At 34.7% G+C, this 22,309-nt stretch overlaps 1 protein-coding gene across 6 annotated transcripts in view; it reads right to left on the bottom strand.

The window, feature by feature from the left end:
* Window positions 1-22,309, bottom strand: part of SNTG1 (syntrophin gamma 1) — an 818,484-nt gene that overhangs the window by 161,534 nt on the left and 634,641 nt on the right. For all 6 annotated transcript variants that reach the window (XR_007407164.1, XM_049103928.1, XM_049103927.1 and 3 more), the window contains one exon: window positions 9,894-10,023. Coding sequence is in view for 5 of the 6 variants with exons in the window: in XM_049103928.1 (XP_048959885.1) it covers window positions 9,894-10,023 (130 nt within the window). In the remaining variant the exon portion in view is untranslated. The remainder of the gene's footprint in view (window positions 1-9,893; window positions 10,024-22,309) is intronic.

Genomic DNA, 22,309 nt, shown 5'->3' with positions numbered 1-22,309 from the left:
CTTCTTGAAATATTGCTGGTGTTCAATGGAGTGTGATACATCTGTAGAGCCTTATGCAAGTACTGCATTTCCAAATAGCTCATGCATTGGTGAAGGACAAGTACTTTGTTAGCTATCTCCTTTTTGCCCCTTGTCTCTCACTGGATAATGTATGTCCCATGGGGATAAGTTGCTGCACAATCCTACTGAGTTACCATCAGTGTGGGGGCAGCTGGTGGGGCCAGTGGGATTGGCTCCCGTCACTTTGAGCAAGATGAAGGCCATCTTGAAGTCTAGCCCTAGGCACTGCAGGTGGCTAAAACTGTGAGTGTGTTAAGCTGAGGTCCCCTGGGAAATTCCCGTGGCTCTGAAACTAGAGACTATTAAGAACTGGGAATGCTCTGGCCAGAAAGAAAGGCAAAAGAATGAGTCCTGTTGGGCAAGGGGGATTGGGTTATGCAGGCAGAGCCAGATGGATCAAGGATGGCATATGATTGTGTCCAGTAACACTGCCCCATTTTATAATGATTGCATTATCCAGCTAATATCAAAGCAGATATTTTGGGTTGTACAAATGAAAATCAGCTAATATGGTTCAATACCAAAAATTTAGGAACTTTATTTAAGTTTTAGTTAGTAATTCTCCAAGAAACAAAGTAGGTTATTTTATTGAGATCTCTCCTGACCTAACATGCCAAAATAAACTCTAATTGTGTGAAAAGAAAAAATATGATTGTCAAAATTATGCACACAGTGTTATGCCCAAACTTGCCCTTAGTTTTATTCTGATTTAAATTACTGGCTCTGCAGTTGTTTGATTTCACTCCCTATAACCCATTTTCAGTTGACACCTGCATGTCTGACGTTCATATTTTGGTGCATGAAGAAAAACAATGTAGAAAACAACAACAAGCTAGCACTAAAAAGTACATCTAAGGACTCAGAAATGTCAGCAGCTATAAAAAGGAAGAAAAAGTATACTTACGTGACACCTATGCCTGTCAGAACCACACTCTGCAAGCTCTGATCACAGCCCTTAGTTCATTGTCAGTAAATCTTCTTTGTACTAGATTTTATTTTGTCATGACTTTCAATTCACCTACAAGCTTTGTCAAGCCTTTTCAACGTGGCAGACATAATAGTTTTTCCTTTAGCTTTTCACAATCAACATTTTTAGGGAAAAAATATTCTATTTTTTAAATTTTATTTATTTATTCATGAGAGACACAGAGAGAGAGAGAGAGAGAGAGAGAGAGAGAGGCAGAGACACAGACAGAAGGAGAAGCAGACTCTACGCAGGAACCCAGATGTGGGACTTAATCCCAGGCCCCTGGGATCACGCTCTGGGCTGAAGGCAGGCACCAAACCGCTGAGCCATCCAAGGATCCCTCTATTTTTTCAACTTGCAAGTGTTTCCATCTAATATTGCAGATCCCTATGAATTAAACATTTGAATGAATTTGCTTTCACTTCTGAAGGTAAATGTGTAAAAGATATAAGATGAATAAAATACCTGCTGAGTCAACTCAGATGACTGATTGAAGGTGTGTGTGGGGGGGTATGTGTGTGAAAGAGACAGAGACAGAGAGACAGAGAGATAGAATCCAGAAAGGCTGTGATTATCTCACAAAAATCAGAGAGAGTATTGATTTTACACACATTTACCTTAGGATTACTATGGTTTTAATATTAAGTAATGTGTAGATATTGTTGGTTATTTGTCTCAAAAGCTGTTCACAATCTTTTTTTTTCTCAGTCATTTCCCACCGTAGACACCAAAAATGGTAGAAACTAGCCACCCTCACCTCCCTGCCCCACCCTCCTTTATCAAGCTTTTCTCTTAGCTTGATACAAAGAGACATGTGTAGTTGGTACTATGTATCCTTCTTTCCTGTTCCAAACACTAAAGTGATGTTTGGAACTGTTGAAGCCCTTGTGTAACCATGAAGTACAAACAAGGTAAAAGTCAACATTCTAATGGTAATGCAGGGCAATAATATGTATAGATAGAAGATGGATTCTTGGTGGCTTCCCTGAACCACTGAGACAAAGCTAGTAAATGTCACCATCCAGAATCCTTGTCAGTTGGGAACAAAAAAACCCGACTATTTACTCCATCAGTACTTAGTGTTCCCTTAGTTGTCTGAAAGCATTCTTAACTGATACAAATATCTAGGGAAGAGAATCTATTCTATTCTTTTACATATTATAATGTAAATTATATACTTTGAGATCCTCAATGTGCAATCACATATTTTTATTTAGGGTAATACCAATTTTCAATGAACTTTTGAGGATAGAAACATAATTATCTATCTATCTATCTATCTATCTATCTATCTATCTATCTATCTATCATCTATCCCTATCATCTGCACACACACACACATAAATAAAACTTTTCAAGTTACACATTTAATTCCAATAAGGAAATGCATGCTGAGAAAAAAGTATATACACACACATTTATACACATATACATATGAAAGAATTTAGAAAAAGGAGGAGATATCCAAAGAATACAAAAATATAGATTTGAAGGGGCATGAGCACCCCAATGTTTATAGCAGCACTATCAACAATAGCTAAATTTGGAAAAAGCCCAAACATTCATTGATTGATGACAGAGTAAAGAAGAAAACTCAAGGAGGAAGGCATCAGTGATATTTCCATTGAAAAAAACCAGCTGTGGCATATAATACCTGCCTGCCCCTTTATATTTGAAGAATTGTCAAGGAAAACAGAAGTTTAAATTATTGTGTGTCTTTCCTGAGGCTAAACTAGTACAAATGAATGAAAGCTACAGGAGAGTTTTATTCAGGATAGGGAAGCATTTCCTGACACTAAGTTGTCAAAGAATCCATTGCTGCATTGTGAAACAGTGGTTTTCTCGTCATTGAGAGGTTTCCAGAATAGAGTTGTCTGAAGGGACTTTTGCAGGAGATATTTCTTAATTGGCAAGAAGATGGGGCTAGATGACCTCCATGGTCTGTTCTAACAAGAAGGTTTGAGGAACATACATAAAAATGTTCATAAGAGAATCATGGCTTTTGTGCAATATAGAGGTGTTCAAAAGTTTTTGCCTTGATTTGCAATCTGATATATGCATTACAGTCCATTTTCCCTCACTCTGGCCCACTGTATTCTTCTATTCTTGCCTTGTAGTAAGTCATTCAGTGAGTATATGAAGAAGGTTTATTTCAAACAGAAAAAATACCACACTTGTTTATTAAACTCCTATTAGGAGAGATAGAGATTTATGAGAAACAGGAAAATATGCCCGAATAATAAGCAGTCCACAGGAATCATCTATGGTGGACAGCACTGACAGGGCCTCTTCTCCACAGCTATTCTAAACCAGACGATGCCTCCAAAGTTGTAAGCATTTAATGAGTAGTATTTAATGAGCTATAAGAATTTAATGAGAAGGGATCCCTGGGTGGCGCAGCGGTTTGGCGCCTGCCTTTGGCCCAGGGCGCGATCCTGGAGACCCGGGATCGAATCCCACGTCGGGCTCCCGGTGCATGGAGCCTGCTTCTCCCTCTGCCTCTCTCTCTCTCTCTCTCTCTCTCTCTCTCTGTGACTATCATAAATAAATAAAAATTTAAAAAAAAAAAAAAGAATTTAATGAGAAGTTCTCACTGCAGTGCCTAGTGTAGCTCAATCAATTTCCCCTTTCTCTCTTTTTCCCCCCCACTTTTACAGTAATCTTTACTTCAAACTACTACTGATTGATTGACTTGTTCTTACTTAGGGCCTTTGCTACCATTGTTCCCCAAGTCAGACAAAGTACCCCACGTCACACCTTCACAGTGACTCCCTCTGACTTCAGTTCTGACCTCTGTCCAAAAGACGAGACCAGCCATGCTTGCTCTTCCGGCATCGGCAGTTCTCGCAGCCTTCAGATTTCTTCTGCTTCGTTTTCTATAGTATTTCAAGACTTTTAGTCATATCTGTCAAGGCACTGATAAACATAGATCTTCCCAACTCCAAAGACATCTTTGCCAGAGTGTTTTACCTCAACAATTATGAGCATATTTGTTGTAATATTCTAAGTTAGCTGTTTTTGAAGGATGTAGGGACTCAAATTATATTATATGCTTCTTTGCACTTGAATTAATTAATAACATGCATATAAGGCTGGTGTTCTGATATATGCAAGTGCATTTTGTGGCTATTCTGAGAAGGCTCTGAAGGAGCAACATCCCCTTGTCTTTGCAGTTTCTATTGGCCTCCTGGCTTTGTTGAAGTCCTGGTCCCTTCCCAAGTGTCTTCAGGGCTAGCCACATCAGACCTACACTTCACATTGCCATTCCATAGTTCTTTCATTTTACTTTCTTCCACTTTTTTTTTTTAAAGGTAGGCTTCACAACCAGTGTGGGGCCCAACGTGGGGTTTGAATTCATGACCTTGAGATCAAGATCTGAACTGATACTCAATTGACTGAGGTACCCAGGTACCCCTCATCTCTCACTGCTAAAGACACTAGTGATAACATTGGACAATCATGGATAATCCAGCCTAATCAATTTATTTGAAGGTCAGCTGATAAGCAAAATTAAATGCAAACATTGATGTCACATGGAATCAGAAGTACCTATTATCTGGGATTGAAAAAGCAGGTTGAAGACAAAAAAAAGTGCAATTCCAGAGCTCGAACCACAAAATAGTTAAGACATATTTATGACAAAGAGGAAAAAATATTATGGTTATGAAATCATAAGAGGAAAATGACAGATTCTTGAAACTCTTCATTTTAACCTGTAGAGAGTCATTAGCACATTTTCCCTTCACACACAGGTGGAAATCTCCCATATACCATTCACTGAGCACTAAGCAAGTCTGGGATGCCTCCCAGCTCCAACCCCAGGGAGTGGAGCACACTGTAGTTATCTTTCTGTTAAAACCTATCAGCTTCTCTCAGTGGGACTCCTTAAGGCCAAAATAATCCTTCTCAGATTTTCACTATCAATATCCATCCAATATATACCCCTTAAATGTTAACTGCCCTACAAAAAAAAAAAAAGTAACCATGCATTTGTTTTAAAAATTCCTAATTTTTAATTTATAAGTTACAAAGAGTAGCTGAAAAGAAATTTGGAAATATGATTTAATCAGTAACTCTAAACTACCACTTAAACTTGGTTTTGTTTTATGAGGTTTTTATTCTGTGCATTTGTGATGGGCAGAATAATGGCCTCTTAAAAATGTCTGCATCTTAATTTCTAGAACCTGCGAGCATATTATCTCACATGGCAAAGAGAGTTAAGGTTGTAGTTGGAATTTTATCTAAATTGTTTGTCTGCCATATTAGTTTTTGCAGTACACTACACAACGACTGCCCTTCCCCCACTAAATAAAAGATATCCACATCAAAGTCCTGGAACTTGCAAATGTTATGTTTCCTTATTTGGAAAAATGATCTTTGTAGATGTAATTAAGTTAAGGACTTTAAGGTGAGATTATCCTGGATTATCTAGTAGATCCTAAATCCAATGAAAAGTGTTTTAAGAGACACAGAAAGGAGAACAGGCACACAGAGGAAGACATGATGTGACCATGGAGGCAGAGATTACAGTAATGTGGCCCTGAGCCTGGAGGCAAGAAATACTGACAGCAACCAGAAGCTGGAAGGGAAGAGGAGAGATTCTCCTCTAGAGCCTCCAAATGTAGCCCTGATAACATCTTGATTTTGGACTTCTGCCTTCCAGAACTGTGAGAAAATAAAGTTATATCATTTTAAGCTACCAAGTTTGTAGTTGTTATACAGCTCTAGGAAACAAATGCAGTTCTCTATTACGTATAATTAATTCCAAAGCTTGGTGACTTAACAAAACATTTACCATCTTATATTTTCTGTAGTCAGGAATCCAGGTGGGGCTAGCTGGGTCCTCTCTCTCTGGGTTTGTCACTAGGTTGTAGTCAGGTCAACTGAAACTGCAGTGTCTTATGAAATTTTGAAAGGGAAGCATCTGCTTCTCAGTTCACTATCCAGCCTGCACATGAAGGAGGAGGACTGCATATATTGTGAAAAGCAGAAAGTTGAGAAAATTGGGAGTCACCTTAGAAACCCACTTATTGAAGTCTGCCAGCTGGCCCCTAATTACGCACATTCCTTCTATATGCAAAATACATTCCCCCCTCTAAATTTCCCAAGAGTTTCATCCCATGACATCCCATTACAATGTCACTATAGTTTAAGATCTTCAATTATTTAATATGATGTGATCATGGAATAAAAATTAATAACTTTCTAGCGATACTTGATCATGTATTTAGTAACGTAATAAAGGTTAGAAAAAGGAATTTTAAAAGTATTAATTGTTTTTTACAATTCATGAGTTTTACCTTTACAAGTCTATTCAAGTCTACTTTACCCAAAATAATAGAAAATGCCTAATAGAGCTGGTTTAAGCCTGCTGGAACCTAACTGTAGCCTCTGCCATTCCTTCCTTTCCAATGTGTGAGCATATTGTTTAAGTAGAATGAATGGGCTTCTGTGCAAGCATGGTTTTAAGGCAAATCCCTGCAGTATCTTCTTCTACTCTATGCCATTTACTAAAGTGCACTGTCAATATTTTGAAGTCACCTTGAACAGTGTTAAATTGAAATAGTAACTGTTTGTTTAAATATTTTTAACCATTATTTTCAATGACCTTCTGGAAAAAGAATGTTTTTGGATAGCAAATACAATGGGATTTCCACATAAAACAGGTATGAAAATACCCCTATTAAACAAAATTATTACTGATGGAAATCAGTGACCAAAGAATTAGCAAATGGTTAACATATCACTCAAGTAATTCTAGTATACAGCTTTTGTTTTGTTTGCTTTCTTTTAATCTTCTATATATCTTCTATATATATTCTATAATTACTTCAATTGCTAAAATATGATTCAGTATTAAAAAGTTTCTATGAGATTTTAATATTTCTTTTTTCTTCTAGTCATTATGATTACATATATGTTTTATTTCATTTCAATAATATGATTTTTGTTTTTACTTTTTAACATAATTATATGCATTTTCCAGATGATCTTGTTTTCTTTCTTTTTTTTTTTAAAGATTTATTTATTTATTCATGATAGACATAGAGAGAGAGAAAGAGGCAGAGACACAGGAGGAGGGAGAAGCAGGCTCCATGCACCGGGAGCCTGACGTGGGATTCGATCCCGGGTCTCCAGGATCGCGCCCTGGGCCAAAGGCAGGCGCCAAACCGCTGCGCCACCCAGGGATCCCTGGTTTTCATATTATGTCTATTCATGCTAATCTCTTGAGTTAAATTTCCTGAGATATCTAAATATTTTCCTTTTTGAGTCTATTAATAGCAGGTAAACTGTTCAGAATTATACTTCCAAAAGCTTGCACATCCTCACAGTATTTGAAGATATAGAGAAAAAAAAACTTCTATGTCCTTCTGCAAAGTATTATTTCTATCTTTTCTAGAATAAAAAAATTAAGAGAACTAGAATGATCTGACAAAACTCATCTAAACAAAACTCATCCAGCTGCTCTCAATCTGTATCATTTCTTTCTTCATATGAACCAACCATATCAATGGTATCATCAGGGAAGCCATTGATCCTCATGAAAGTCAATCTAACTTTCACATATGATTATTATGCCCAATGACCTTTCAACATTTATGTAGCACTATAAGGAAGGTGGGAGTTTGTTGCTATCATAATACTTTTGAGTGAGAACTGATTACAAAATGAAAAGGACATGCAGTTAGAATGTGATTACAAAGGTACGTAAGAACAATTAGACAACTTTAGTAGAACAGCATTATCATACTAGACATATGGATCTCTCAGTATAGGATAATAAAGTCTGCTTTCCTCTCTTGTGGTAAGTACTCATCACAAGAGTGAAAAACAAGCAGTAAAATCTGGCTTGTTTTTCTCTGGCTACAGAGATAGAAACATTTGCATCTTCATTTTCTTCTCATATGCTTGTCTTCTGGGTCCCAGCGTTCTAACTAAATATATATTCCAAAGAAACAGTTTTCATAAGAATGTTCCTAGGATATGGGGTCAATGTAAATTTGGATGTAGTAAGAGAAAAAAAATTGATTTAAAATTTAACATTCTGTTCTTTTAAAAATACTTTTTTTTTCTCACAAACATAAGATCTTGGCTCAGTTCTTAGGCATTCTAATTATTGTATATAATGAAATAAAAAGTCAGTACTTTCATAGTACTTTATCCCTAGAAACATCCCTAAAAAAGATGTCAAGAATGAGGAAAGGCATGATCCTCAGAGAACACCTCTTTCTTTCTTTCTTCTTTCTTTCTTTCTTTCTTTCTTTCTTTCTTTCTTTCTTTCTTTCTTTCTTTCTTTCTTTCTTCTTTCTTTCTTTCTTCTTTCTTCTTTCTTTCTTTCTTTCTTTCTTTCTTTTCTTTCTTTCTCTTTCTTTCTTTTTCTTCTTCTTTCTTCTCTTTCTTTCTTTCTCTTTCTTTTCTTTTTTTTTGCCTGTCTTAAATCTCTTATCACCTTCTGAATTCCTATATGATGAAACCAAGAGCTGGCAAAGACTGGTGTTGTAGAGTGTCACTTCTGCTCAAGTGAGGTGTGCTCAGGCCAGGCATCCTTGTTGGGTGACATCCCTTGGCAAGACATGGTGTATCTGTACCCATTTAGACATCATGAAAAAAAGTTGCTTCCCTTCATTAGTACCACAATGAGACATAATTTCACATGTACCAAATAACCAAAATTTAAAAAGACATAATGATGCCAAGTATTGAGGTGATCCGTAGAAAGAGACCCACAGCCATAGAGTGAAAAGAAAAAACTGGACAGCCATCTGAAAAACATTTGGCATTACCAAGAAGTGCTGAACATGCACGTGTCCCATCCCTAGCAGTTCCACTCATAGGCAATCCCTTCAAAATGACACGTGCATCACCTTGCTCTTTCCTAGATTTCAAAGCAAAATCTGTGCAAAGATACTTGGATCTGTAGGGTCATTCATGTGAGGAGAGTTTTGTATTCATGAGTTGGAGAAAGAGTTACATATTTATGCTTGACCGTTTACATAATAGATCTCCGAACTTTCCTTGGGGCTGAAATACTCAAACGAGGCATAGAATTGTGTTTGGAGGAGTATATTAAGACAAAAGTATGCATGGTATCTAGTATTGTCTTTGAAACAGAGTAATCTTTCATTAAGATCAAATAATCCTTAATGATCTATGTCAGTACTTAAAGAAGTGATGTTTATAATTTTGCATATTTTGTTAGACTATACTTCTGCTAGAAGTAAGGACTGAATAAGAATAGTGATAGTGAGAAGATAAAGATAATGAAGAAATCGGAGTGGGAAAGAAAGGTTGGAGTAGAACAATAGAGAAAATGTAGAGAAGCCATTCCTTGTAATACAGACATGTCTCTAAGGGGTGAGTTGCTGGATTGCACAATGCATCTTTTGATTATTCCTGTGCCAGCATCGTCCTAGGTGGGACCTTCAGTCTGCATGCTCTTTCACCCTCTCTTCTTCCACGATAGAACAGTTCCAGCTACAATTCTAAAATCACTAATGGAAACTCAAAAATGCTGTCTTGAAATTCAGTACTGCTTTAGTTCAGAATACTTTTACTTATATATAGACATATGTCTAGTCATTACATGGTAAATATTTCTACTTATTTAACTCACGTTGAGGGTTTATCATGTTTGTGAATGAAAACTTAAATGTGTAAGTATTCTAGAACTTATACATTGGGCTAAAACTCTCAAGATAAAGTGATTTTCTTTAAATAAGTATTCCAGAATAGTTGTCATAATGGTTATAAAGTGGCTCACTCTTAGGTAAACACCAAGTTGTTGTTGTAAAGTTACGTATATGCTGAAGAAATTTAACACAGCTGAGAAACTCTATGACCAGATATCCCTTGAATCACTACTTACATTGTGCTTTGTGAGGTTTGAAATATTAGTTGCTATTGCTTGTAGCCAGTCAATACAGTCTTCAGCAGAGAGGCACTGAATAATCCCACTGCAGACCCCGTCCACAGCAATGACTTGGAAAGCATTCTGCCTGCAGACATGTCAAAACAAATCAGATCAAACCTCATCTCATTTATCTATTTGCAACTTGAAATAGTATCATTGAAAGCTGTTTTTTTACACAATGCTAATACAGCTTCAAATTCATATTTGCTTATTTCTCTTTATAAATATCTGTTTTTTTTAAGATTTTATTTATTTATTCATGAGAGACACAGAGAGAGAGAGAGAGAGGCAGAGACGTAGGCAGGAGAAGCAGGCTCCATGCAGCTAGCCCGATGTGGGACTCGATCCCAGGACTCCAGGATCACCCCCTGGGCCAAAGGCAGACACTCAACTGCTGAGCCACCCAGGCATCCCAATATCGCTGTTTTTAAATGGAACACTAAGGATGAACTAAGGCAAGGTATAATTTTGAATTACTAGAAAGTGTCTTGAGATTCAGATAAATTCGGAGATTTGAGTTGTAAAATATATATTATGTAAATGGAAAAATATCTAAGATATTTTAGAGGTATTTTCCCAGTTTACCAGAAAAATATACATATTAGTTTATTTATTACTTTGGTTGACATCATCTCTTCTTTATGTTTTTCAGTGCATTTTCTGATTGACAACGGAAAGATCACCAAAAAAGACATGCAAAAATTAAACATCATATGTAAAATCACCTAATCATCAGCTGCAGCATTTTGTTAGTTGCAAATCATGTTTAACCTCAGTTTATTCCTCTCTCAAAGACGGTTTGGACAAGAGGTTCATAGCTCCTCCTCAGGTCTAAATTTTTTCTGAATTTATGTGCATGTTGTGCATTTCAGTAACAACCAAACTTTAAATTCCAATGGCCAGTATAAATATCCTTTGGTCATTTGTTAATTTGTTGTAGTGGTTGCTAGAGAAATCAAATGATGCCATCCTAAATTGTTTACCAAAGTGCTATAGACTTCAAACTGGCTCCCTACAGCTTTAATGATTTTTTTTCTGTATCAAGTTCTTGCAAATTTAGATATGAGCTAAACGGACAAGAATTGATAAAATTTTCAAAATGAATGGAAGCTAGCAAAATGGCTTGGGCTTGAGAATTACTCTGTTGTGTAACATTATACATTTTGGAAATGCACAAACTACATTTAAATCTCAGCTACTTATGAAGAAATAGAAAAGTTCTGTAGGTCAGCTTTCAAAGGCTTTATAAATTATACAAATTTGTATCTTTTTCTCTTAATAAATACCTTTTCTGTCTTCTGCATTTTGTAACGAGGGCTATGTGGATAGTAGGGATGATTTCACTTCTCCCATCAGAGAAAGTAGACCCCACAGAGTACAATGTTTGCCTCAACTCCAGCACCTGTGTCACGCTGCCTTCCCGTGACACTAGTGCATACATAGCTCATACGTGGAAGCATGCTAAAGCTTTCACTTTTAAGGCACTCTGCATCCAAGTTATTAATATTTTTAGAGAAATCTGCTCTTATACCCTTCACCAAGTCCTTTCAACTGACAACAGAGAAGTGTTCAAATATACTTTTTTTTCCTCTTAAAAATACATGAAAAAAAACTTAGAAAGTACAACTATTGTCTGTCTCTTTGAAGTAACATTCTTTTGAATTTGTGACAAGAAAAAATATGTATAGCGAAAAGAATATTGTAACTTCATGTCTTTCTTAGCTTTAATTTTGATACTCAGCAGTGAGGAAGACATTTAAAATATCCAGAGTTCAACCATCCATGGAAAATGAGAACTAATTTGAGTTTAGTAATATACATTTCTTTCTGCTCTCTGATGATCATAACCATTTCTTCATGTATCATAAGTTAAAGCATGTCCTGAACATATTTGTCCTGTTTTAAATGAATCATGGCAGTTTCTGGTATTTTTAGCTGATTAAAGTTAATATGCTTAGATCAAATTTGCAATCTCTGTAAACATATACATTACACAGTCTCTGGAAAGAATAATTCCGAGGGACTAATCATTTATAAATCCAGGCATATACGTTAACATATATCACTTTTCACATTCAGTTTAAACTTTCCAGGTTGATTTAATGAAAACCCCTTAATGAATGTAAGTGAAATACTTAACCAGTTTCTTTGCTTACATATGACCTCTTGCAAAATAGGCTGATCATTAGGGTTATAGTATGGGTCATATTTCTTCCTCTGCTATTAAATAAATGAGAGTATTAACAAATTAGTCCATTTAGTTGGGACACAATTTTCTCTATAGGAAAATGAGAATAATCTACTTTATAGATTTAACAAGTATTTATGGAGTAACTGATGAGATCCAGATAACTTTCACATATCCCTGAAGCTCCATGAATAACTTTACTCTGAATAATCTATTAATATGTAATCTTGACTGTAATATTTGTGAATGTTTAGTGAACTTATTGCTTCTTTAGGCACTTAGCAAGAAGTATAGTGCTTTTGCTTTCATTTTTAGCTTTTAGAAAATGTATTTCTCTGATTAGAGATAATCAGGAAAGTAAATATTTTTCATTTTGTCTTATTTGATGGTATATGTTTTGAAATCAATAGACTACATTATCCATATTTCGCATTGTGAGACATTAAACTTTAACAATATTTGTAGTAGCCCTGAAAATACTCAAACACAGTTTTGATTCTTAATATACACACGTAGGCACACACAGTTGCTGAAAAAAGAGTTACAGTATTAGAATTAAATAACCTGAAGCTTCAATTTCAGATTATTTTTTCCACTACAAAGTCATTGGAAAAGATTTGATTTAGTAACACCTTTTTAAAATGGAATTTAGATGAAGAGAAGAAGGGGAAAGCATGTAGATAGGAGATAGATAATCCAAAACCACGTATCATCAGCATGTTAGGAGAAATGTGGGCTATTTGGCTTAGACAGTGTGCATGTGAGAAGTGGCAAGTCACGAAGTGGGCAATAAACTAAAGTCTAATCATTAAGAGCTTTGCAAAGCATGTTAGTATTTCTACCTAATCCTGAAAGTCAGAGGGAGCCATGGAAACATTCAAACATTAGAATGAAAGGCTCATGTTTGTATTTTAGAGAGAGAGAGAGCTCTGTGGTGGTTAAAGATGGGGAAAATGAAAAAACGAAGAGGGCATTGCAGTACCCAAGATGAACAAAGATAAGAGTCTGTTTTGAGATAGTGGCTTAATGTTTAATGTGTACATAGGAGAGAACTCAGATGGTATTGAAAATAGGCCGTTTAATTGATTTGGTTAGTAATTATTTAAGAAAGTGATCCTTTCTCAAAAAAGTCTAAAATCCACTTAGGTTAGTGATTCCAGCAATTTACTCTATTTCTTGTTGAGTTCAATTCACATTCACCAGGTTCAGGATCATTTCTGCACTGGGCTTCCTATCATGGTTGACTGCCTCATCACAGCTTTTATTGTTCAGGCTCAAAACCTAATCTTTTTGGTAAGGTATATGAGGAGCTCTTCCAAACTATTTTGTTACCTATTTTCTAAAGTTTAAATCACCAATTTATTTCATGATTTGAAACACAATAACTCATAATTCTCTAAATAAGCCCTGCGATTTTATGTCCTCTATATTTCCCCTCCCCAGTATTCCCTTTGTCTGAAAACACCCTTCTATCCCACTCCATTTATTATCTGCAATGATATTGCAAACAATTTTACATAACATTCTGACCTCTAATTTTTCTTTGTGTAAAATAAAGATAACAATATTTGTCCTTTGTATCTTGGATTTTTAAGACGTTTTTAAAGACTAGGCTTAGGTTCACAGGAAAATTGAGGGGGAAGAACAGAGATTTCCAATATACTCCTTGACTCCACCCATGTGCAGCCTTCCCTATTATCAACATTCCCCAGCTGGAATGGTACATTTGTTATCATTGAACCTACATTGACACATTATTAGTATTCGAAGTCCATAGTTTACATTAGGGTTCACTCTTGGTGTTCTGTATTCCTTGGGTTTGGACAAATGTATGATGGCATGTATGTATCATTATAATATCATACAGAGTATTTTCATTGCCTTAAATATCCTCTCTGCTCAGCTTCTTAATTTATTCCTCTACCTGTCCCTCCATATCCCTACCCCTGAAATCACTGATCTTTTTACTGCCTCCATACTTTTATCTTTTCTAGAATGTCATATGGTTGGAATCATTCAGTATGCAGCCATTTTAGACTGACTTTTTCTATTTGGTATATGCATTTATGGTTCTCCCATATCTTTTCATGACTTGATAGTTCATTTCCTTTTAGTTATGAATAATATTCCATTACATGGAATATACAGTTTATCCATTCAGCTATTGAAGGATATCTTGCTTCTAAGTTTTGGCAATTATGAATAAAGCTTATATAAACTTCTGTGTGCAGGTTTTGAATGTACAAAATGCACTGGGTGCAGTTTTGTCTCCTTTGGGTAAATACCAAGAAATATGATTACTGGATCACATGGTAAGAGTCATGTTTAGTTTTGTAGGAAACTGCTGGATGACTTCCAAAGTGTCTGGACCAAGTATCTGAATTCTCATCAACAGTGAATGAGAATTTTTACTGCCCCATACCTCCTTCAGCATTCAGTGTTGTCACTGTCTGGGTTTTGGTCATTTTAATAGGTATGCTGGTATCCCACTGTTGTTTTAATTTACATTTCCCTGATAACATATGATGTGGGGCATCTTTTCATACATTTACTTGCCATCTGCATGTTTTCTTTGGCGAGGTGTCTGTTAAGGTTTTGGTCTATTTTTTTTTATTTGGTTAGGCTGTTTTCTTATTGTTGAGTTTCTTTCTTTCTTTCTTTCTTTCTTTCTTTCTTTCTTTCTTTCTTTCTTTCTTTCTCTTTCTTCTTTCTTTCTCCTTTCTTTCTTTTTCTTTCTTTCTTATTCTTTCATTTTTTTCTTTTTGTATAATAATCCTTTATCAGATGTCTTTGCAAATCTTTTCTCCCAGTTCATAGCTTATTTTCTCATTCTACTGACATTATCTTTTGTAGAATGTAAATTATTAATTTTAATGGAGTCTAGCTTATCAGTTCTTTCTTTCATAGATCATGCTTTCAGTGTTATATCTAAAACCATCAGCACACCCAAATTTATCCAAGTTCTCACCTATGTTATCTTCTTGCAGTTTCATAATTTTGTGCTTAACATTTAGGTCTCTGACCTATTTGAGGTTAATTTTGATGAAGGGTATAAGGTCTATTTCTAGATTCATTATTTTGCATATGGATGTCAGTTGTTCTAGCATCATTTGTTGAGAAGATTCTTTTCTCCATTGTATTATCTTTGCTTCTTTGTCAACCTCAGATGCCTGCATTTATGAGAGTCTATTTCTGGACTCTTTATTCTGCTCTATTGATCTATTTGTCTAGTATTTTGCAGTGCCACATTGTCTTGATTATTCCAGCCCTTACTAAGTCTTTTTTTTTAAGATTTTATTTATTTATTCATGAGAGACATACAGAGAGAGAGAGAGAGAGAGAGAGAGAGAGGCAGAGACACAGGTAGAGGGAGAAGCAGGCTCCATGCAAGAAGCTCAATGGGGGACTTGATCCAGGATCCTGGGATCATGCCCTGAGCTGAAGGCAGACATTCAACCACTGAGCCACCCAGGCATCCTGTCCCACCTTTGCTAAATCGTAAAGTCAGATAGTATCAGTCCTCTAACTGTTCTTGTTCGTCAATATTATGTTGGTTATTCTGGAGCTTCTGACTCTTGCAAAATAAATCACAAAATAACTAGCTAGGATTTTGATTGGGATTGCACTGAATCTAAAGATCAAGTTAGGAACAATTGACATTTTGACAATATCAAGATTTCCTATACATGACCGTAGACTATCTATCCATTTATTTAGTTTTCCTTTGATTTTGTTCACCAGAGTTTTATAATTTTCCTCCTACAGATCAACATTTCATTTATTTGGATGCTAGTGTAAATGACATTGTATTTTCTTAAAGATTTTATTCATTTATTCATGAGAGACACAGTGAGAGAAGTAGTGACATAGGCAGAGGGAGAAACAGGCTCCCCACAGGGACCCTGAGGCAGGACTCCATCACAGGATCCTGGGATCACAACCTAAGCCAAAGGCAGACACTCCACCACTGAGCCACCCAGGTGCCCCTGGCATTTCATTTTAGATATTAAATTCCCATTCTCATTACTGATATATAGGAAAGTGATTAACTTTTGCCTATTAACCTTGTATTCTGCATATGTGCTATTATCACTTATTAGTTAAAGAAATTTTTTTGTCAACTTTTCTGATTTTCTACATAGGTTATCAAACCATTTGTAGTCAAATATTTTTATTCCTTCCTAATCTGTATGCCTTTTATTTTCTTTCCTTTATTTTGGCAATCCATTGCTTTTGATAACTTGAGAGTTGATTGTCATTCAAGACAGTTCCACTGTCTGACTTAAATTCTGGCATTTCTGTTATTTGACTATAATCTTTTCCTTAAATCACCACTTATTTATTTTTTTCCATTTTTTTCTAAACCCTTCTAATTGTCTTTGTCCATAAATCTATTCAGCATATACTTATATGCTTCCCTAGACTGAATTCCCTGTTCATCCATATCAATTATGTGAGGTTTTTTCTCATAATTTTCTGCCATTTTGATCTCCAGCTGTTTCTACCATATGAATTCATATTTCTACCATATGACTCCCAATACAATTGTTATCTGGGAATCAGGATCCTAGTACTTCTGATCTACTTTGACATCTTTCTACCCTCACTGCAGCCAGCATTATATATATTGCAGATTCACTCACTTATCCAGCAGTCATCTTACTTATCTTACACAACTAAGTTTAACAAATAAGTTTATTCCTTATTCATTTTTTCAAATTCCCATATATACTCAAGTTCTATCCTTCTCTGGTACCAGAAAATGTTAAAATGTAATTGTTAGGCTTGTATATCTTAAGGAAGTTATGACACTTTCTCCCTTAACCCCACAGTACCACTGTATAAGAACAAGAATTAGGGACACCTGGGTGGCTCAGTGGTTGAGCATCTATCTTTGCTCAGGTTGTGATCCCGGGGTTCTGGGATCAAGTCCCACATTACACTCTCCCACAGGGAGCCTGCTTTTCCCTCTGCCTATGTCTCTGCCTTTCTGTGTCTCTCATGAGTAAATAAATAAAATCTTAAAACAAAAAGGAACAAACGTTAGAGGGGGTAATGGAGAAGGCATGATTGCCAGTTGATCCTCAAGCTAGACCCGGCTATTGCAGGATCCTCATCACCTGCTCTGTCCTCAGAATGTACATTCTGCCTACCATTTCCACAGTGAGAGCTGTTCCAAGGACATCACCTTGAAAGAATAAGGTGCTCTTGAAACCATCTGGATGGTATACATAACTGAACCTAATTAAAGCTTCTTCTTTTTTGTTTTTTTTTTTAAGATCTTATTTGTGACCCTGAGAACATGATCTGAGCTGAAATCAAGAGTCAGATGCTTAATCAACTGAGCCACCAAGGCACCCCTGTCAATATTCTTCTTATAACCAACTATTTATCAATTTAATTCACTCCAAAAATTATCGTACCCTGTCACTCCAAAATTAATGGGTTTCTGAGTCCTTTCAGTATTTCTTTTCTGTAGTTGATACAATCAACTACTTTCTTCACCTTAAACCCTGCTTACAATAGATTCCGTTTTTATAGGATTATAGTCAGTCTTTCTCCCCCACCTACTTACTCCTTTTCTATTTCATACTATCACCTGTTTTACTTCCTCCTGGGATCCCCCAAACTATACATTTCTAAAAAGTCCCATTCTTCAATGAGCAACAATGAATTGAGTGTTTCTTATGAGTTAGATTCATATTTGTCTCCATCATTAGAATTCATTTTACAATATTCTCCATTTCTCACAATCACCATCCTTCTTGCTCTCTGTTCAGGTATTAAACTTCATCCACAGGTGCCAAAAAAAAAAAAAAAAAAAAAAACCAATTCATATGTCCTCACCTCAGGAGAAAAAGGCTGAGCACTCTTGGAAAGGCACTAGGGATTCTGCTGTCATTGGAATTTTCTAAAAGTAATAGTGCAAATCAGTAGATTTTATTTCAACACTACTGATTTTCATACTGTTTGAAAAGCATGCAGTAGGTGATACCACTACTCAATTATACATATAACGTTTTAATATTCATTTTTCATATAGGGAAAATTAAGCTTAGCAATTAAAAAATAGCCAAAATTCCCACAATCTCTACTCCCATTCTAATAACCTAACACTTCAATGCTCTGCAATATTATGACACTTCAGAATTGAAATTCGATATATATTTCTAAATTAAGGTCATTATCATAGATGAACATAAACTTCTATCACTGAAAAAAATATTGTGATGTTTAAATTCATACCTACACAATAGTATATGACAATAACACATCTTTGTTGCAATTAAATATAAGAGGTAATTTATCACTAAAATTAAAATTACAGGCCTTGTGAAAACCAACCAAAGAATAACATCCTAGGTTTTGAAACCAACATAAGTAATTTCCTATATTTGCCATCATGGGCCAGTAATTTATCCGTTTATTTATTTATTTATTTCTCCTCACTGATGCAACTGCCTCTGTCCTTTAAGCTCTTTCAGGGAAAGAACCAAACACAACACCTCCTACTTACAGACATTAAATCAATATTTATTGAGTGAATGAATGAACAATAAATTAGCTCTTGAATCTGAATTGCTGTGCAATCCACTCTGAATAGTGCTATGTTTATAACTGCTTATTACTGTAATATTTATTGAGTGTAATTAATTCAATTGCTAAAAGCTGTTGATGTATTGCTGTGCCATAAAAATAAAAATGTGGGGAGTCATCTGGACTCATGCAAACAATTTCTTTTCTCTCATAAATTGTTTTAACTAAGTGATTCTACATCATCTGCCTGTGTAATTTTTTTTAAGTAAAAAGAAAACAAATATATGCATTTAAAAATATGTTGTTAATAAAATTATTAAGAGAGTTCTGAAAGTGGAAGAAAATAAAACCAAAAGAAAGAAAGAAAAACAGGAAGATTAAATGTGGGATATATATGAAGAGTTATATGAAAATAACATAATTTCTTGAGGAATTTAAAATACATATATAATTATTATCATATCAGAAATATGTCCAAAGATAGAAAGGAATAAAAGAATTAAAGCATTCTGAGTTTCTAGCATTTTCTGAAAAGACAACATTAGTAAATTGTATTAAACTGTATGATGCTATCATCTGAGTGTTTATCTCCCCGCTGCCCTCACCCCCAAAATTTATATATTGAAATCTTAATGACCAACATGAGAGCAATAATAGGTGGAAATTTTGGGAGATGCTTAAATCATGAAAGTGGAGCTTTCATGATTGGGATTAGTGTATTATAAAAGAGATTTAGAGAAATCCTTAGCCTTTCCACTTTATATGGACATAGAGAGAAGACGACTGATATGAATAAGGAAGATCACTTTCATCAGAGAACTCTACCATCATAGTATCTTAATCTTGGACTTCCAGTATCCAGAACTATAAGAAATAAATTTCTGTTGTTTATAAATGACCCATTTTGTTATCGCAGTCTGAATGGACTTAGTCTCAGTCTTTCCTTAGTCTTAGGACTTATGGACTTATGGACTAAGACATATGGTATAATGTTTAGGTAATAACTAGAACAAACAAAAAAGTATAAACTTAAATATATATATTATATATATGTATATAAAAGGAAATAAAAACAATAATTTTTAATTATTGTCAAAAACACCTTAACAAATTAAGGGAAATAAAATACAAAAATACAAAAAAACAATGTTTTGAGATATAGAACTTTAGCTTGAATGTAAATAAAATTCTCAAATCTCAATAGTAAAAATAAACAAAAAAACAAAAAATAAGTTAATTATAATATAATAAAAAAAATTTCACCAAAAAGGATTTTGTGTGACAAAGAAGCACATGAAAAGATGTTTAATATCATTAGGATACACAAATTCAGGTCACAATAATATATTGCTAAATACCTATCAGAATGTAGACTAAAAAGACAGCAATGACACCAAATACTGCCAAAGATGTAGAGAAACTGGATCACTCATACAATGCTGGTTGGAATGTAGAATTGTACAACCACTCTAAAAAACAGTATACCTGTTTCTTACAAAAGTAAATATGTCATTAGCATACAACTCAACAATTGAGCTCTTGAGCATTTAACCAAAAAAATGAAAGAGTATATTCATGTAAAAACATACATAAATTTTCATAGCATCTTAATTTAAAATAGTCCCGAACTGGAACAACCTAGATATCCTTCAAGGGGTGAATATTTTTAATGTGGTATATCCGTACCATGGAATGCTATTAGAAATTTAAAAACAATGGACAATTGAAAAATGCAACTACTTGGAAGAATTATTAGAGAATTATGCTGAGTAAGAAAATTCAATCCAAAAAAAAAAAAAAAAAGAAAATTCAATCCATTAAGGTTACATAATGTAAGATTTCATTTATATAGTATTCTTAAAATGACATAATAATAGAGATGAAGAAAAAATTAATAAATTGTCAGAGGTCAGGGACATACATGCTGGAGGGGAAGGATATTGGAATGGTTATAGAAGGGCAACTGGAAGGTTCTTATGGTTTTCATGAAATTGTTCTTGCTTGTGATTGTGATGGTGGATAAAAGACTGTGAATACGAGAAAAAATTCTATACAACTATACACTCACACATTCACACATATGAAATCTGAATGAGTGGTGAAATCCACTCTTATCTATTTCCTGAATGTGGTATGGTACTATAGTTTTGTAAGAAGTTACCATTTGGGAAATGGATAAGGGGTAATCAGAATCTTTATATTATTTCTTACAATTGCATGTGAAAATACAATTATCTCAAGATAAAATATTTAATTGTAAAAAACAAAAACCTAAAGTGTTGAATAGAAAAAAATACTAAGATGATAGATATAATCCCAAGTATAATAGTAATTACAAGTACTAGACTAAATAATCCAAGTGGAAGATTAAGATTAAGTTATTTTGGATGTAAAAAGAGAAATAAAAGAAAAATAGATTTAGCTCAGAGAAGACACATTTTGTAGAGTAAGACTAATAAAAGTTGAAAGACATGGATAAAAGAATATATAATGTAAATATTAGCTAATAGATATTTGGTGTAATTCTCAAAAGCAAGAAACAATTTCAGAGATATAGAACATTTCATAATGATAAGTAGGTTATACATAAAAAAGTCATAAATCTATAAATTTATTTATATCCAATAATATAAAATTAAATGTATACAGCAAATATTGACACACTACAAGGAGAAACACACAAAGTCACTATCATAGTAGGAGACTGAAAAGCACCTTTCTCAATATCTCATACAATAAACAAAAATACCAATAATGATACAGAGGTTTAGAATACTTAATGAACAAATATAATCTAGTTGAAATATGTATGATACCTCACTAAAGAAAATGACAATACTCTTAAATGCATATGGAACATTTGGAACTATTCATACACTGGATGAAATTAAGTCTCAACAAGTATCAAAGGCTTGAAATTATTTTGCATGAAATTATACTAGAAAGCAACAACAAAAGAGACAATTAGAAAAATCCCAAAATATTTTTGAAATTCTGCAATATACTTTTAGATAGTCCTTGAGTCAAAGAAGTAATTATAACAAAAATTAGAAAATATAATTAAATAAATACTTTTTAAAAACCTCATGAATATCAATTTTTGTGGACTTCCAATTCTGGCTAAGAAAGAGTAGTCCAATTCCTCTCAAATGCTCCCCAAGGCAACTAATGAACCTTGGACATAATCCAACAACAGGTATAGATAACGCTTGAAAGTAAAAAAAACAAGGCTAATTGCCTAGAGATTTTTGGACTTGAGGAATGACAAGGTAGTAAGTCTTATGGGTTTACTTATTGCCTTCCATACATCCTAGACACTGTGCTCTAGAAGTCTGCAACTCAGAATCACTAACAGCAAGACAAAAAAAGGGGGGGTTCCAAGAAATGTTGTTCTCCCTAATGGACTAGGAAATAAGTCGACTAACCACATTCAATCTTTTTTGGAAACTTGTACTTATCCAATCAAGCATCAATGGAACCACTATCCCCTTCCCCCAGGGTTCAGCCAGGTCAAGCAGGGGAATAATCTTTCACACATCCTCTGATTCCCTTGTCTAGTGGTGTTCAAGGGGCCAAGCAGGAAGCTGATCCTCCATCCCCCACCTAGAAGCAGGCAGTATTCCCTTTCCCCTTGGGGTAATGGCAG

The sequence above is a fragment of the Canis lupus genome, chromosome 29 (assembly GCF_003254725.2).
Source record: "Canis lupus dingo isolate Sandy chromosome 29, ASM325472v2, whole genome shotgun sequence".
NCBI lineage: Eukaryota > Metazoa > Chordata > Mammalia > Carnivora > Canidae > Canis > Canis lupus.
This window is presented reverse-complemented; position numbering and strand designations above follow the sequence as displayed.